The sequence below is a fragment of the Chiloscyllium plagiosum genome, unplaced genomic scaffold (genome assembly GCF_037043375.1).
Source record: "Chiloscyllium plagiosum isolate Xiang-an unplaced genomic scaffold, Cpla_swu_hap1 HiC_scaffold_37, whole genome shotgun sequence".
NCBI classification, from domain to species: Eukaryota; Metazoa; Chordata; class Chondrichthyes; order Orectolobiformes; family Hemiscylliidae; genus Chiloscyllium; species Chiloscyllium plagiosum.
In genome coordinates, this window is record NW_028270175.1 from 23,510,762 (window position 1) to 23,528,143 (window position 17,382).

At 40.5% G+C, this 17,382-nt stretch overlaps 1 protein-coding gene across 1 annotated transcript; it reads right to left on the bottom strand.

Moving 5' to 3' along the window:
• Positions 1–200: 200 nt before the first annotated feature.
• Positions 201–9,745, bottom strand: LOC122540307 (beta-1,3-galactosyltransferase 6-like). The gene is made up of 2 exons (XM_043675816.2): positions 9,419–9,745; positions 201–6,268 (listed from the first exon to the last, which is right to left on the bottom strand). The coding sequence occupies exon 2, from the start codon at positions 6,232–6,234 to the stop codon at positions 5,242–5,244; it is 993 nt and encodes a 330-aa protein (XP_043531751.1). The 5' UTR covers positions 6,235–6,268; positions 9,419–9,745; the 3' UTR covers positions 201–5,241.
• Positions 9,746–17,382: the final 7,637 nt, after the last annotated feature.

Sequence of the window (17,382 nt, forward strand, 5' to 3'; positions counted from 1 at the left end):
CCTGCTTCCCCCATCTAATTAGTTTCCCTCATTCACAAGATACACCTTAGAAACTCTTACACAACACCCCAAAAATCTATCCCTTTCTTCCTTAAAAGCTCAAATTAGCCCATATGCAATTCTTCAGGAAGGGAGAAGTGGAAGTGACAAAAATTTCAGATTTTCCAGTATTTTCTATGAAAAAGGCACAGAAATAAGGAACACATAACAATTAACAAATTGATTTACACATGTGGTTTCAATTTATTGACCATAACTTGTATAATAATTAAATATCTTGTCACAGCTTTTACATAATGATCCCAACATTTTTAAAAGAACATTTTAAAATAAATATACTATGATTTTGTTTTATTGGATCGTTAAAGTCATTGCATAATATCTCAAATAGAATTAGTCAACAGCCTCTGAGGAATTTGTTTCTATCATTGTCCCACTGAAAATCGGACCTCAAGTAATAAGATCTTAAATAGCAGAATTAGACCTTAAGGTTCAAGCCTGCTCTGCCATTCAACATGATCGTAACTAATCTGACCTTGGCCTCAACTCCATTTTCTTGCTTAGCAATGCCTCATAACACTCAAGTCACCTAGAGTTAAAAAATCTGTCTCTCACAGGTTTGCAATATGTTCAATGACTCATGCTTCACTGGTCTCGAGGGAACACAATTTCAAAGCTGCAAGACAAAAAAAAAAATATTTTTCTCATCTGTCTTAAAAAGACCAGGTTTAGTCTAGGGTGAACCAGGGACTTTACACAGCAGGTATGTACATGTTCTAGTTTGCTGCTTTGGAGGAGTTACTTGGGCTCTAACTACTCATGGACTGTATCATATGCTGAACCATAGGTGCATCAACAATAGTGATGGATAGTTGACAGCCAGACAGGAACATGGAGAATAACCACTGATTAGATTGGGGGGGTGAGGGACCAAGAGGGAAATAAGTTAAAAATGGGCGGAGATGTGGGTTTCCTCCGGGTGCTCCGGTTTCCTCCCACAGTCCAAAAATGTGCAGGTTAGGTGAATTGGCCATGCTAAATTGCTCGTAGTGTTAGGTGAAGGGGTGAAATGTAAGGGAATGGGTCTGGGTTGGTTGCATTTCGGTGGGTCAGTGTGGACTTGTTGGGCCAACGGGCCTGTTTCCACACTGTAAGTAATCTAATCTAATCTAATCTAATCTAATCTAAACACACTAATGGATAGTTGACAGGATATTGCAGGAAAGAAAGGCAAATTATATTTTGGATCAGATCATGAGCTGCATTTGCAACATCTGGATATGAAATGTCACATTAAAATATAAGGTAATTAATCTTTAACCTTTCCAATTTAGCTTGTTCTAGACGGAAATTTTAAATTTGCAATTTCCCAGGTATAGTTGTAGTATTAATTCCTTACAAAATGAAACAATTGAATTTGTGAGAGACGCTTCAGTGATTTAAATACATACATTGAATTGATCGTGCAAAAGGACATTTAAAAATGCATAATAATTCCTTCTCTTGCTCTAAAATACTGAGGTCTACATATCTGTATAGAATATTAGCCTTCTACACTTTCACTACACTGACCTAAATTCAAATGCAATATTGTAACTCTACAACTCAAGTCACTTTGAGAGCTACCAACAATATCACAAAGGGCAAATAAAGCTTGATATACTGGAATTTCAACAAAGTGATTCAAGAGAGAATATTTCAGCAGCTTAGTGGCAAGAGTCAGGACGTGAAGACAGATAAGAATGAATAATATTATTGATTGGATCTATTTCAGACAAAAGATCAGTTAGAAGTCAGTTTACAACTTCATTTGAGGCGGGCTGAGCACTCATGGGGAAAAGCAGTCTCAATCATCATAAAATCCCTACAGTGTGGAAACAGGCCATTTAGCCTAACAAGTCCAAACTGACTCATTGAAGTGTATCCCATCCAAATACATTTTCCTACCCTATTACTCTACATTTCCTCTGACTAATGCACCTAGCCTATATATCCCTGAACACTTTGGGCAATTTCCCATGGCCAATTCACCTAATCTGCACATCTTTGACTGTGGGAGGAAAGCAGAGCCCGCGGAAGCAACCCACACGTGCAAACTCCATACAGGCAGTCGCCCAAGGCTGGAATCGAATCCGGGTCCCTGGCAGTGTTAGGCAGTAGCGCTAACTACTGAGCCACCGTGCCGCCCAGTATGTCCAACAATTATTTGAAAATGACGAGGCTCCCTAACAGAAGTGTGCGGACAGAAAGTTATGCCAATTGCAAAGCCCTAACATTGCCCTCAGAAAGTGTATAATCTTCAGAGTTATCTTGTTTGTAGAGGTATGCATTTGTAGGTGTGATGAATAGCTTTATTACAGGGAATGTCCCATCAAATGTTAGCCAGATGCATGACAGAATGGTAATGCCCAAAATAAGGAAGGTACATTATTCATGGCAAAGCTAACATTTCACAGATAGTCAATTCTCAGAATTGGATGAAGGAGAATTGTTTAGTTATTAATTTTAAATGTCATTCTAAATGATGGCTTGTTGAACATTACCACCAGTATTAGGCTTTATTGCCAGAATGATATGCCAGTTTCATTGAATACAAATGAATAGTAGTTAATTACTCCTTGAAAGCATTGACAAGTAAATGTCAACATAGCAGCAAAAGTAATTACACAAACACTCTTGAGAGCATTACAAAGTATAAATCCATTAATTGGGTCAACACTTGGAAAAGGTGTAACTCATTCAATACGTATACAGTTTAACATTTTCAACACAAGACAAGACAAGACATACGAGAACTCAGCCCAGATTTACATAACCTCTTCAAACTGGGCAAATGCAGTAGCACATTTGAAACAAAAGATGATCTTCCTAATCTCCACACTCCTAGGTCCACATTCAAGCAAAATATGTTTGCTGGGTCAAGGTTTGAAGACACTAATTAATTTGTTTCCATGTTATTTGTCCATACTGATCCCACTATAAAAGCTTTCTTCTTGGACTAGCCACTTGAATTTCAAGTTTCAATATGTAGGAAAGAATGTGAATGTCATTAGAAATTCCACAGAAACCTACTCAGCAGTTATGGATTAAAAAAATACTCCCCAAAATGCCGTCATTACCTGCTTCAACACCCACATTCCCAATCACAGCACAGGCCTATAAGTTTGCAGATCAGACTCTCTGTACAGAAGGTACATGTCTTGATATTTAGTTACAGAATGATATAACTTACCAGACCCTGCTTGTCATGATTTAAGATGATTTAAGATGGATAATCTCCATCCTTCATTGGTGATTATCTACTGCACAAGACTTAGAACCTAAGTCACAACAGTTGGAGGTCTAATTCTACTGTGACTGCAACATCTTGAGCAATGGTTATGGACTAGACAAATACAACACATTGCTAGTGAAGTGGACTTGTGCATCAATTTCCGGCATTAATTAAAAACACACACAAAAAACAGTCTAGCTTAGATTGCCTCCAAGATAAAAATCCCATTGTTTTTAAAGCTTAGTCTTTCGAGCAGTAACAATGACATTTTTAAAATGGAATCATTTTACTTCTACACAAAAATCACACTAGTTATAAAATTCATTGGAACTTTTCACCTGATGTTACCCTGAACTATAACAAATCTACATGTTTTCTAAACTTAGAAGTTTCTCAATTTCTTGTAAATACATTTTTGTGGGATGGCAAAATGTGAAACACGAACACGTGAAATTACTCTGAATGTTTTACATTTACAATAGTGATTAGGAAGAAACATATCCTCAGGATAATTTAATACACTAGTTAATTATAGGACATAACAGGATTGTTAAAGTATTTTCCTAACACGGTTCATCAAGATTACTGACAAATTTAAAGCTCCCTGAATTATTAACATGATGCAATTCAAACAAATTACTTTAATTTCAGGTGCGAAAATCAAAACAATAAAGTTCTACATTAATGGGTTCTCACTGTAGATTAGGAGAAAGTGAGAACCGCAGATGCTGGAGATCAAAGTCGAAAAGTGTGGCGCTGGAAAAGGTAAGGCAGCATCCAAGGAGCAGGACAGTCGACGTTTTGGGCAAAAGCCCTTCATCAGGGGTTTTGAAGGACTTATTTCTGAAATATCGACTCTCCTGTGCCTCAGGGCTGCCTGACCTGCTGTGCTTTTCCAGCACCACCTTTCAACTAACTGTAGGTTCTCATGTTCCTGGAGAACAGAGTAAACGCAAAGTAATCTTACTTACATGTAAAGCTGAACTGGCGAAACCATATTTGTGCTGTATTTCAAAAATGAAAGGACTAAAGCACAGACATACCAACAGTCAATCACGCAACATCAAGACTGCAGGCACAGGAGGACAATCTCCATGCAAATTTAGTTGGGCAAATTAAAAAAAAAAATCCTGCATTACAATGAATACAAAAACATAGTTACTATTTTTAAAAGTATTAAAAAAGCAGCAAAACATTGGGGAAGATAAAATACTGTAGACATTCTCAAGTTTTGATTTGCAATTTTTAAATGTTTCTTCTCACTGCCGAGCCACATAAGAGAGAACTTTAATGAGCGTCAATTCAACTTGAGCAAGCTGTGATGAAATAGGTGGCTCAGAGACACATTAAAAGGCTTTTATCTAAGTAAGCAAGTAAACTTAAACACACATTTATGCACGACACACATACAGATACATATGTATATACACAAATATAATTAAATTATGTTTACTATAATGGGATTACACAAATCCCAGATGTTCAGACTTTTGTGCACTTAGATACAATGTACAGTAAAATCTATGTAACTACCTGTGAGCATTGCTCAGGTTGGAGTAATGAGTTAGAATTTGGAATACCAGGTGTTTGTTCTTTGACATTGGCTTTGCACAGGGTAACAGTGATGAGGGTGACCAAAAGTTTAAATGTCTCAAAGATGGACAAACAGGAATTGAACCCTTGGCACTACAATGAGCCAATATATACTCTGATCAGGAAGAACAGCAACTTTGTGCTTTTTGGAGAAAAACACTGAAGGTACAAGTTTTCATCTCTCAAATTTGCAGACTCATTATTCAGTAAACTGGATAAAGATCTGCTCAGTATCAAACATCCTGGAAATAAGTGCTGTGTGGATGCTGGAGCTCCTTTCAGGAGAAACATCCTGCATTAACATCCACACTACTGCTTTCCAATTCCCAATACAGATCTTGCTATCTCTTCCTATCCAGTGCCAGATTGTGATGTCAAGGTATGCCATCTTTTCGCTGGCAGCACTGGGATGGTGGGACGTACCAATCATAAATATAAGACAATCTCACTTTAATTTCTTCCTTGCACAATTTCCCTTCTCTTTGGAGTGTCTGATGCTTTTCCAGCATATCCTCAATGCTCTGTTTGTGTGTCACGATATACTTGTTATTGCACCCCCGTGACTTGTACTCCGTATCAAACCGTGGGTCATGCAGGCGTTTGACATCGACAGGTGCCAGCCAGGCTCCCAAAGAGACATCCTCACTCTGCCACACTTTTAAATAATCAATGTTAATTTGAATATAGTGCACTAAATCAGCAGACAGAACATATCCGCCCCCTAGGGCATACGGCAAATAATAGTCGCACAGAACCCAAGTGCTCTCCTTCCATTTGCCTGCAGCCTTAACCCTTCCACGTCCAGAAAAAAATCCCCAGTAGAGTTTCTTTGGTTCTTTTGCCTTCAGTTCTTCCTTAATGATGTCTAATCTGGCAAAAGTGTCATCATCTGCTTTCAGCACAAACTTATAGTCAATGTTTTGGTCTATCCAAGCATACATATGAAGGATCTTATTGGTAAGGTTTTCGTAAGAGTCCTTCAAATCTGGCAGAAGCAGAAGATCATGATGCCGAGTGTTCTCTTGCTCCAAATTTTGAACTTCCTCTGCAGGAAGGCCGCTGGTGCCAATGGCAAAGTAAGGGAGGATTTCCGGGTCCCGGCTAGCTAGCCACGTACTCCTGATAATGCTTCGCCTCTCGGTGTACTTGGGGCCAGTGGTGATCAGCAAAACAAGAAAAGCAGAGAGGCTTTTTGTTCTGCTGTGACCCTGACTGTCACTCCGTCTCTCAACCCCACGAGGTAAACCGGGGGATTTTAAAGTCTCTGAGGTGCATTTAGCCAGATAAAGCAATACCAGTGCAAACAAGGACAGGGTTGCAACCCCGAGGGCTGTTTTGTGGCGACAGACGAGTCGAACTAGATTCATTGTGTAAATACTTGAATTTCTGGAGGGCTCTCAGCTGAAGGACAAGAGGAGGAAATGAGTTAATATTGCAACAAGAAGCAGAAAAATAGCAACAGAGAACTGCAGATGCTAGAAATCTGAAACAAAAACAGAAAAGACTGGAGAAGCCAGCAAAGTCTAATGAAGGGTCACTGGACTCAAAACATTAACTCTGTTGTTCTCTCTACAGATGCTACCAGACCTGCTGAATTTGCCCAGCACTGTTTTTATTTTACAAAAAGGAGCAGGATTGTTTCATGAAGTTCACAAAGATTAACTTCACTTTGTCTCAAAAGTTATTCTGTAAGAGAAGTTCAGCTACAATTTAATAAGGTAAATTTAAAATATGGTTTATTCAAATCTTAAAAATTGTGAAAAAAACTGTAGATCTTCGCCTGGGAGAGAGAGGCTCTCAATGTTAATCAATTCTATTGCAGATCTCATGATTTTCAATGTGGTTAACATTTTCCACAGGTTAGAAGAGCTACAAAGATAAACTAAAATTTCCAAAACAAATGGCTCATGAACTAAATCAGGGCTTCTTAATGCTGATGACTGCAGCGTCCAGATTACCTACCTGCATTCAGCAGGTACTTAAGGGCAAAAGTGAGGACTGCAGATGCTGGAAACTAGAGTCGAGATTAGAGTGGTGCTGGTAAAGCATAGCAGGTCAGGCAGCATCCGAGCGGCAGGAAAATCAATGTTTCAGGCAAAAGCCCTTCATCAGGAATGATCGCCCTTGGGTACCCAAGGGTGATCAGTCAACTAACTAATCAGTAGTGACAGACACAGCAGTTCAAAGAATGGTCTGTGCTAAGCAGCAGTACTGACACATCTGTGATTCTGATGGTAAATTTTGCAGTCACATTGCAGAACAAGATTTGATCCAATATCGAAGTAGTACAGCATTATTTTGTTAACTACAACTGCACAAGGACTCACAAACACAGATTTGCTGTTCAATGCAACAAAGTAATATTATTCAGTACACCGTGATGATGGTTTAGTCATTTTTGGTTCAACAAGCTAGTAGGATTCAATATCACAGTACCTTTATTCACTAGATCAGCAGCATTATTCAGTGGAGCACAGAATACCATTTTGGAAGTTGTGTCTGATACTTAGTTCAGAGGTCTCAGATTATGGCCCCAATGAGTTCAACCACAGATTAAGGCCAGGGATGACAATGGAATTGATGAAAAGGGGCCTAAAATGGTGGCTTCAGTCTATCCAACATTTAACTGCTTATTCAAATACTGGATGTTGACTTAGTAGTCTGATAGCAGAGACAGTGAATGGCTTAGATTGCAGAACAGCAGCATATCAGTAGTATATGTGGGACCGTATTCTAAATACAAGATGCTGCCAACAAGGAACAGCATACTGACAAGGAAAGCAGGACACTTGAAGATAAACCCATGAGGATTTAAGAGGTATTAGTGCAGCCTTGCTTGACATACTCTAACTATAATTGGAATTTTGACACAAGAACCAAGCAACAACAGTTTTACTTAACTAGACAACAGAGGAATGACTTTAAAGATAGTATCTCTTACCATATCAGAAGTTGCAAAAAGATCAAAAAGGATAAGGAAGAATAGTGTATAGTGTACCGTGTCACAGTAAGAAGATAAAAGTATTGTTTCTTTGATTAGGGCCATTTCTGTCCTGTCAAAGGGAGAATACTTAATTGGAGGGACTTAAACATGAGTGGTGCACAAAATATTGTTTTGACTTTGGGCAGTTGAAGGACTTTAAGGAAAGAGAAGTTGGGGCTGTAATTTAAAAGAAAACTTCACTCAACTGAATAACAATAATATCATACTATCCTGGGTATGAGTGTTGGACCACGCTGAAAATACTGAGCTCTTCTGAATGCTCAATCTTCACTGACACTGCCAGACATCGAAAGACCACTTTTACTGCTCTCAAGAAAAGTCTTTGATCTGAAAGGTTAACTGCTCTCTGTCCACAGATATTATATCACATGCTGAATACTTGCAGCACCTCCAATTTTATATTAGAAGAGGGATTGATGGAGACATTTAGCAGTAGATTAAAGATGGCAGGTCAGATTTGCTTTTCAGGATGATCTCAGAACAGCAAGCGGCTTTGACAAAGGAGAAGAAGAATCTGGCATTGAGTAGTTAAACTAATGATGCATCAGCTACATTCAAGATTTCCTCCATGGGCGAGTGGTGGAAAGATCACAACCATACAAGGATGAATGGGGAGGCAGTAAGGCTTGTACTGGATAAGATTATTAATGGTAGCCATGAGGAAGTGGGTAAACAGATTAACAGCTGAAGCAGTACTTTCACAAATGGAGGATCAAAGGTTAAATAGCTGGAAGTTTGAAAATTTGGTTGGGAGGAGCTGGGGACAGAGTGATTATTCCCAGGGAAATTAACAGGATGGGGGTGGGGGAGGTTGGTAAGATCAAGAAAGTGGATGGCAGAGGATACAAATCACTACTAATGCCTTTCTTGTGATTGAAAAAATAGAGACAATATTGAGTGGCCACCATGACCATGAGGCAGAGGGAGAAAAAATGGACAGTGAAATCTGAAGAAAAAAAAATCCAGAAGTCAAGATGGAAACTGAAATCATAGAAAACAATGCATAGCTTCAGGCAGGAGAAAAGTGAGTATATCTCATGAGAGACACTCAGGTGGGTGGCCAGTTATGAGAATTTTAATGGCTGCAAGAGGATTGGAAGAAAATAAGGATTCAGAATTATTCACAACAATGACAGCTCATGGGGCTACAATATTATGAGCCATGATTCAGAACAACTAAATCAGCATTATTCAAGACACATTATTCAGGTATTATAATTCAAGGCATTGCTATTCAGGGACAACAGCAGCATCATTCAGGGCAGTGCAATATTATTCAGGACACTGCAGTATTATTAATCAGGTGAATGAGGCATCATTTCAGACACTAGTATAAAGACATTATGATTCATTGTGACTGAGATGTCAAGTATTATTTAGAGCAATGCAGTATTGAGCTAAGCATCATTATTTAAGACCAGCAGTATGATTAGAGGACATTATTAATCAGCTCAGTACAATAGTGAAGTAGTGTTATCCACGGCTGTACAATATCATTATTCAGGATTGACCAACTTTGATGAAATGTTGGAGATTTTGCTACTTACCGCAGCATTGATTGGTGACGGACTGAGGTAAAAACAATGACTGCAGATGCTGGAAAACAGATTCTGGATCAGTGGTGCTGGAAGAGCACAGCAGTTCAGGCAGCATCCAAGGAGCTTTGAAATCGACGTTTCGGGCAAAAGCCCTTCATCACGGAATGAGGTCAGTGTTTGCCCGACAGAGGCAGTCGGTCATTCAGCGGCTCTCACACAAACGGGCCACAGTGCCGCCGCCGCCACTGCGGCCTCCTCCCGGGCCGCGATCCCTGGAGAGTTGGGGGCGAAAAGACGCAGAAGCAACACCATTCCCGACGGGCAGCGGCCCAACCAGCGTCAGGGGGAATGCTCCAGCGACGTGATGACATTAGCGCGGTGAGCATGCGCAGCTTTACTTGCTGTGGAGGAGGTGTGAGAGTGGGCGCTATAGCGCCACCCTGCGCTCGGGAGGACTCACGGGCTGATTTTCCACTGAAATTACAACAACGACTTAACAGGAATAAAAATAGAGTTGTTGGTAAAGCTCAGCAGGTCTGGCAGCTTCTGTGGAGAGAAATCAGAATTAACGTTTCGGGTTCGGCGTTCTAAGGAAAGGTCACTTGACCCGAAACATTAACACTGATTTCACTCCACAGACCTGCTAGGCTTCTGTTTTTGTTTCTAATTTAAAGCATCAGCACTTCTTTCGTTTGTTATTTAACGGCTTAACAGCAACTGGCAGCATCTGCAACAACTTAATAGCACTGTATTTCATATTTACGTTCCTCTATCATTGGCAGACATAACTCTGGAATTTCCTCCCTACATTCCTCCACCTCATTCTCTTTTATAAGGTTTCCTAAAATGTCCCTCTTGAGGCCTTTCCGCGTATTTTCTAATCATCCTGTTCAGCATGTTATAAGACACCCCTAGAGGATGGTTTGTATGTGGAATGAACTTTCTGAGAAAGTAGTAGATGGGGTACAATTACAACGTTTAAAAGACATTAGATAGATGAATAGGAAATGTTTGGAGGTATCTGGGCCAGGAGCAGGTTAGGTGGGACTAGTTTAGTTTGGGATTATGTTCAACATGGACTAGTTGGATCAAAGGGTTTGTTTCCATGCTGTATGACTCTATGACTCTATGAGATGGGATGGAGAAGAAATTCTCCAAATATCCCTTATATCTAATGTCTTTATCTGATTGCTTGCCTCTCCTGGCTAGATTTCATAGTTTTGTGTGAAGTGGAAATCTGTGGACTATGATGTGCAAGGTATCCCATTGGTGTTGGAGTTTGCTGAATAGATTAATGTCCGTGCTCGTCTGTAATTGTTCTTTTTTTTAAAATAACCTCGGATAAATCTTTGTAGCTGAGGTCTGTTTGTTTTGGTCAAGGAAGAAAAAAGCTACTAAGAGGAAAGGATAGAAGGATATATTGGTAAGGGAAATTGCAATGGGAAACGGCTCATGTGGGGCTCATGCCAGTATCAATTTGTTGCACTGAAAGGTATGTTTCTACATCCATATTTCTACACAGCAACTTCCATGTAAATGCTGAAATATGTTCCTTCATCTGGAAGGGAAAGATTGTAAATGATTTGCAACACACTTAATAAAATTAGTACAGTGCAAACAAGCATCTTTCAGAGTATCCTGGCAAGAAAATAGCAATTTGAAGTATTACTGTATGTACACTTCAAAGCTTGTCATTATCACCTGACGACCCATAACAGCATGAGAAGCTGGAGCAGGAATAAGCCATTTGGCCCCTCAAGCCAGCACTGCCTTTCACTGAGATCATGGCTGATTTGCCCCAAGCATCTTCTCCTCTCTCCTGCCTGCAAGCTCAGCATAGCCAGAAAATGCGCTGATATTTCGAACATAAATGACTCTCTCGGAGACAGTTTCTTATTTTCATCTTAAATGGGAAACTGTACTCCCAAGTTCAAATCCCACACAAAGAGAAGCACTCACTCAGCATCAACCCTGTCAAGTCCCATCAAAATCTTATATGTTTCAGTAAGATCATTTCCCTTTCTAACCTCAATATATATAGACTCAACTTACTCAACCTTTTCAGACAAGTTTGGGTGAGATTATAGTTGGAACTTCTGCACTGCCTCCACTATTTTCCTTGATGATCTGACAGCTACCTGTGATTTTCCATCTTGTATTCACAATCTGGCAACCTTAGTTATGAAGCTGTGCTCATTGCTTCACAAGAAGATATCCCCTACTCCAGTTAATGCCAAGCATCAATATTTTCCTTCTTCCCACTGCCTTCAGAGCCTTATTACCTCCCCACCCACCCCAACCCCCCTGTTATTGAATAATGCGGCAGATTAAGGACAGAGATATCCATGTGAAAGCAGTTTGCAGAATTTAAAGGACAGGCTACCAGAAGCTTGAGGTCCTACTTGTGGAATGACAGATAGAGTTCTACAAAACAATCACCTGATCTGCATTTGACCTCCCAAGTGTTTCACCAGTGAAACTCATTAAAACTTGACGTATAGCATGTCATCCCTTAATAAGGCACTTCACAGCCTTGTGGACTCAACATTCAACAATTCCAGACTGTAATCATACATTGCCCTTTCTTTGCATGCTATTTCAGCTTTTCCCTTATGTTTGATTTCAGAAAGTATATCACCTATCCTTGGTACCTTTTCTTTCATTTGGTTTCTGTCCTATCATTGTACCCTTTGCCCCTGAGAGTCTGACTCTTTTCTTATTCATCTTTCCTGTGTTCCAGCTGGTCAGAGACCTGCCTTTGGTCCTTGCTCTAACCATCTCTTGTTCAGAACCTATTACATATTTAATTTTTCTGAGTTCTGTGATACTATTTTCAGTGGTACCTGTGGTTGGGAAGATGCTGCTACATTCCTCTTTCATTGGTTAGGTCTGACAGCCTGTGTAATTTACAGTGGTAGAGGAACAATCTCCAGTGAGTCCTAACAAGAAGAGGCCATTGCTTTAAGGTACATTTTTTTACATGATAGCAATTAGATACAAGTTGCATTAACTAGACAGATATAGTTACAAAGGTATTTAGGAGATATAGATGACACAATAATGAATGAATGACTTTATTGTCATATTTATTTGGGAAATTACAGTGAAAGAGTGTTCACTTTGAGATCCCAAGCTGTTAATCATAAAACTCACAGAATCATAGAATCCAGCATCTCCTGACATCTCCACCCAATACTATATGACATTGTCAAATTGGGTGGAGCTTCGTGAAGCCTCCAAAATTAACGCTTATATAACATTTTATGTTGATGTTTCAGATTTCCAGCAGTATTTGGCTTTACTGTCTTCTGCTTCCAAGCTGGCTCTTTCTAGGACCTAGAATTGGGACTGTCCCCTTGTACATTGTAATCAAACACCAGCATGTTTGCCCCCACAGTACTCTCAAACTTTAAGGTGAAGAAATCCAGTGTTATTGAAAAGAGTGCGTTAACACATACTTCATGTCTGTCACCATGGGGAAGGTACAATCTGCTATCACTTTTCCAGAACTTGTTTCCTGAGGTTGTACATATTATCAAATGGCTGAATGTAAACACCAGTAATTTGGAATTATATTTGCCAACTGATCAAGTAATGTCTGGGCTACAGATTCTGATCAGGAAATTTCAGGTGTGAACACCTCAACCTTCTTACATAAATATCCCTAATCAGGAAATGTACTGCATTCCTTTATACCCGTGGAATCATAGACTCCCTACTGTGTGGAAGCAGGCCATTTGACCCATCAAGTCCACACTAACCCTCCAAAGAACAATCCATCCAGACCTACCCCACTACCCCATCCCTGCATTTCCCATGGCTAATCCACCAGCCTGCACATCACTGGACACTGGACAATTTGGCATGGCCAGTCCATGTAACCTGCACATTCTTGGACTGTGGAAAGAAACCAAAGCACCTGGGGGAAACCCACACAGAAACAGGGAGAATGTGCAAATTCCACATGGAGAGTCACCCGAGGGTGGAATTGTACCAGGGTCCCTGGCGCTGTGAGGTAGCTAACCACTGAGCCACCGTGCAGCTCCACCATTGTGCCACCAGGTTATCATTGGCCAGGTCAGCATTTAATTCCCATCCCCAATGGTGTCTCTCACTCTCAGCCTTCAACTCTAATTTTTTACCATATTGTTTCTCTCTCATTTTCATGGATTTCATCAGTGCCCAAACAGTCTTCACCTATTACATCCAAATACTTTCTTCCTACTCATACATGTTTAGAACATAAGAACTAGTAGCAGGAGGAGACAGTTCAGCCCCTCAAAACTGCTCTGCTATTTGATATAATCATGGCTGATCTAAAATTGGCCTCTACTCCACTATCTTGCTCACTCTGCAAAACCCTTCAACCCATTACTATATAAAAATCTGTCTCCCTCCTTAAATATACTCAATGTCCCAGCATCTAAAGCACTCTGGGGTAGTGAATTCCACAGATTTACGACTCTTTGAAAGAATTAATTTCTCCTCACCTCTTTTTTAAATTTGCTATCCCTTATCCTAAAACTATGACCTCTCATTCAATATTGCCCCAAATGAGGAAATGTCCTTTCTACGTCTACTTTGTCAATCTCCTTTAGCATCTTATATACTCCAATTAGATGTCTTCCCACTCTTCTAAATTCCAGAGAGTATAGGCCTACCTTTCTCAATCTCTCTTCATAAGACAAATCATTCATCTCTGGAATGAATCAATTTTGTGAATGTCCTCTGAATGGCCTCCAAAACAACAACTACATACCTCCTCAAGTAATGGGACCAAAATTGCAGGTAATACTCCAGGTGCAATCTCACTAATGTGGGTGGCACGGTGGCACAGCAGTTAGCACTGCTGCCTCACAGCACCAGAGACCCGGGTTCAATTCCCGACTCAGGCGACTGACTGTGTGGAGTTTGCACATTCTCCCTGTGTCTGCGTGGGTTTCCTCTGGATGCTCCGGTTTCCTCCCACAGTCCAAAGATGTGCACGTCAGGTGAATTGGCCATGCTAAATTGCCTGTAGTGTTAGGTAAAGGGGTAAATGAATGGGTGGGTTACGCTTCAGTGGGTCAGTGTGGACTTGTTGGCCCGAAGGGCCTGTTTCCACGCTGTAAGTAATCTAATCTAATGTCTTGTACAGTTGCAGCAACACTTTCCCATTTTGATACTCTATTCCTTTAGCAATAAATGCCAAAATTCCATTTGCCTTCCCAATTGCCTGCTGTACCTACATTACAGTTTTCTGCAATCCATGCACAAGGACACCCAGATCCCTCTGCAACGAAGCACACTGAAGTTTGTCTCCATTTCGGTAAGATGTTGCCTTTTTATTCCCTTGACCAAAATGGATAACCTCACACTTAACCATGTTAATTCCATATGCCGAATTTTGGCCTAGTCACTTAATCTACCCATACCCATTTGTAAACTTCTTATGTTTTCATTGCAATTTACTTTCCCAGCTATTTTAGCATAATCTGCAAATTTGGCTAATGTTTGATCCCTGCCTTCTGCTTATCCTGAGCTTTAATGAAGTACAATTTAGAAATTGATGGACGAAGCTTGTGTGAATTTTCAGTCTAGCCCTGACCATGAGGTGACACAGTGGCTCAGTGGTTAGCACTGCTGCCCCACAGCACCAGGATCCCTGGTTTGATTCCCGCCTCAGGCGACTATTAGTGTAGAATATCTGTTTCCTCCCACAGTGCAGGTTAGGTGAATTGGCCATACTAAATTGCCCATAAGAGGGAAATGGGTCTGGGTGGGTTGCTCTTCGGAGGGTCGGTGTGGACTGGTTAGGCAAAAGGGCCTGTTTCCACACTGTAGGGAATCTAATCTAAATTGATATGAACTCCTCTCACGGATCGAATTCTGACCTTCCCTCACTGCTTTCTCTCCATTGTCCACTAGATGGCAGGCTGAGCAACAAGTGCGGCTGGCCAGCAAGCATTTATTATTGCCACTGGTCATACTTTAAATCAAACATTCCCTATGCATGGGAAGGGCAGCAGTTATTGTCAATCCCTAACTGCCCTTAAGAAGGTAATGGTGAGCTGCTGTTAACAGGGAATTCCTGGATTTAGATTCAGTGGCACTGAAGGAATAGTCAAATAGCTCCATGTCAGGATGGTGTGTGGCTTGGAGGGGAACTTGCAGGTGCTGATGTTTCAATGTGTCTACTACTCTTAAGTGATTTACTGCAGGAGTGATCTACTAGGTATGGGGAACTTCAGCTGTGAGGATAGGAGAAGGCTGAGAGGAGATCTGATTTTCAAAATCATGAGCGTAGATGGGGTGAAGATGTTACTACTTATAAAAGAAACAAGAAAAAGAGGGCATAGATTTAAAGTAGTGTGGGAGAAACGTTTTCACTCTGCGAGTAGTTAGGGTGCAGAATGCACTGCCTGCAAATTTGGTGGAGGTAGGTTCAATCGAAGAACTTTAGAGGATATCGGATTTTTAAAAATAGGAACGGTATGGAGGAAATTAAAGAAAAGGCGGGAGATTGGTGCTGGATAATAGAGTAGACAGGATGGGCAGAGTCTACATTAGACTGGTGCTGGAAAAGCATACCAGGCCAGGCAGCATCCGAGGAGCAGGAAAATTGACGTTTTGGGCAAAAGGATGGGCAGAGTGACCTCCTTTTATACTGTAGTAGTTCTGTGATTCAATGGTGGAGATGGTGGGTTTGGGAGGTGCGGCTGAGATAGATAGCTGATATGAGAATTCAGTAGAAAATTACACGCTGCAGCCAAGGTGCGCAGTGTGAGAGTGTGTGAGAGTTTAAGCTGAAACATGTGCTGAAGCAGAGTTTCATCCAGTAGCAAGGGACAGTGAAGAATGACTGAGTACGATGTGTGAGAGGGTGGGGAAAATGTCAGGAAGCAGAGAAACATCCAAAAAACCTGAAGGGGAACATGGAAGCTGAGAGCGAGAAAGTGAAATGAAGAGACAGTATAATTGTTATTTGATTTTGTTGTCACATATATCTTGAAGATACAGTGAAAAGTGTTTAGTCCCCAAATGGCCCCAATCTGGCGCCATTTTAAGCTACAAAAAGAATAAAAAGATATTATGTAACTAAGAGTTCATCTTCTGTACAAATTGGGTCTCCAGCATGGCTCCAGAGCTTCTGCAAGGTCTCTTGAAGATGTTCTGGTCCTCAAGGAGTCCCAGTTGAGGGATGACAATGTCAATGACCCAGGAGGCCCTGACTCTGCTGCCATTTGATAGCGCCAAAAGTCCAGGCTCCAACGGAACAGTTTTCACCTACACTGATTTGCATCACGTGTCTATCACTGCTGTAACGTAGGGAACTACAGAGAAATGCACAGACGTGAAACAAGAGGGCAAGAGAGGAGTGAGGGCCAAGATGGAAGAGTGAGAGAGCTCACAAAGTTGAGAAAGAGAACACAAAAGGTATGAATGGAAGTGCAACGTGAAGGAGTTCAGATGGTGTGAGGGGTTGACTCACACCTTTCCACCGATCTTTTTTCACATTTATAGAGAAAGATGAGGAGAGCAGGGACAAGCTGGATTGCTCTAATAGTGAGTCAACACAAACTCAATGGACTGAATGAGCTCCTTCTGTAATACAGACTTTTGATGATTAAATCCTTTTTGTTTTTGGCTTGGTAGTTTTATGAAAGATGCAAAATAAAGAAGAAAAATATTCTGTACATTGTACCATTTGTTTTCAGGACAGAAAGCTATTGCACCTGGGAAAAATGCCATAAAGTGCATCCAAAATCTGAAATAACAAGTTTCACCTAAGCACTGACAAAACAAAGAACATTAAACCCAAAATCATCCATTTCAACTGTTTTATGGAGTTTAATATTAAGCTTAGTGTTTGAACACATGTAGATTTGAATTATTCTATGCTGTTTATATACCTATTGGAAAGATGTTATGAAACTTGAAAGGCTCCAGAAAAGATTTAGAAGATGTTGTCAGAGTTGGAGGGTTTGAGCTAT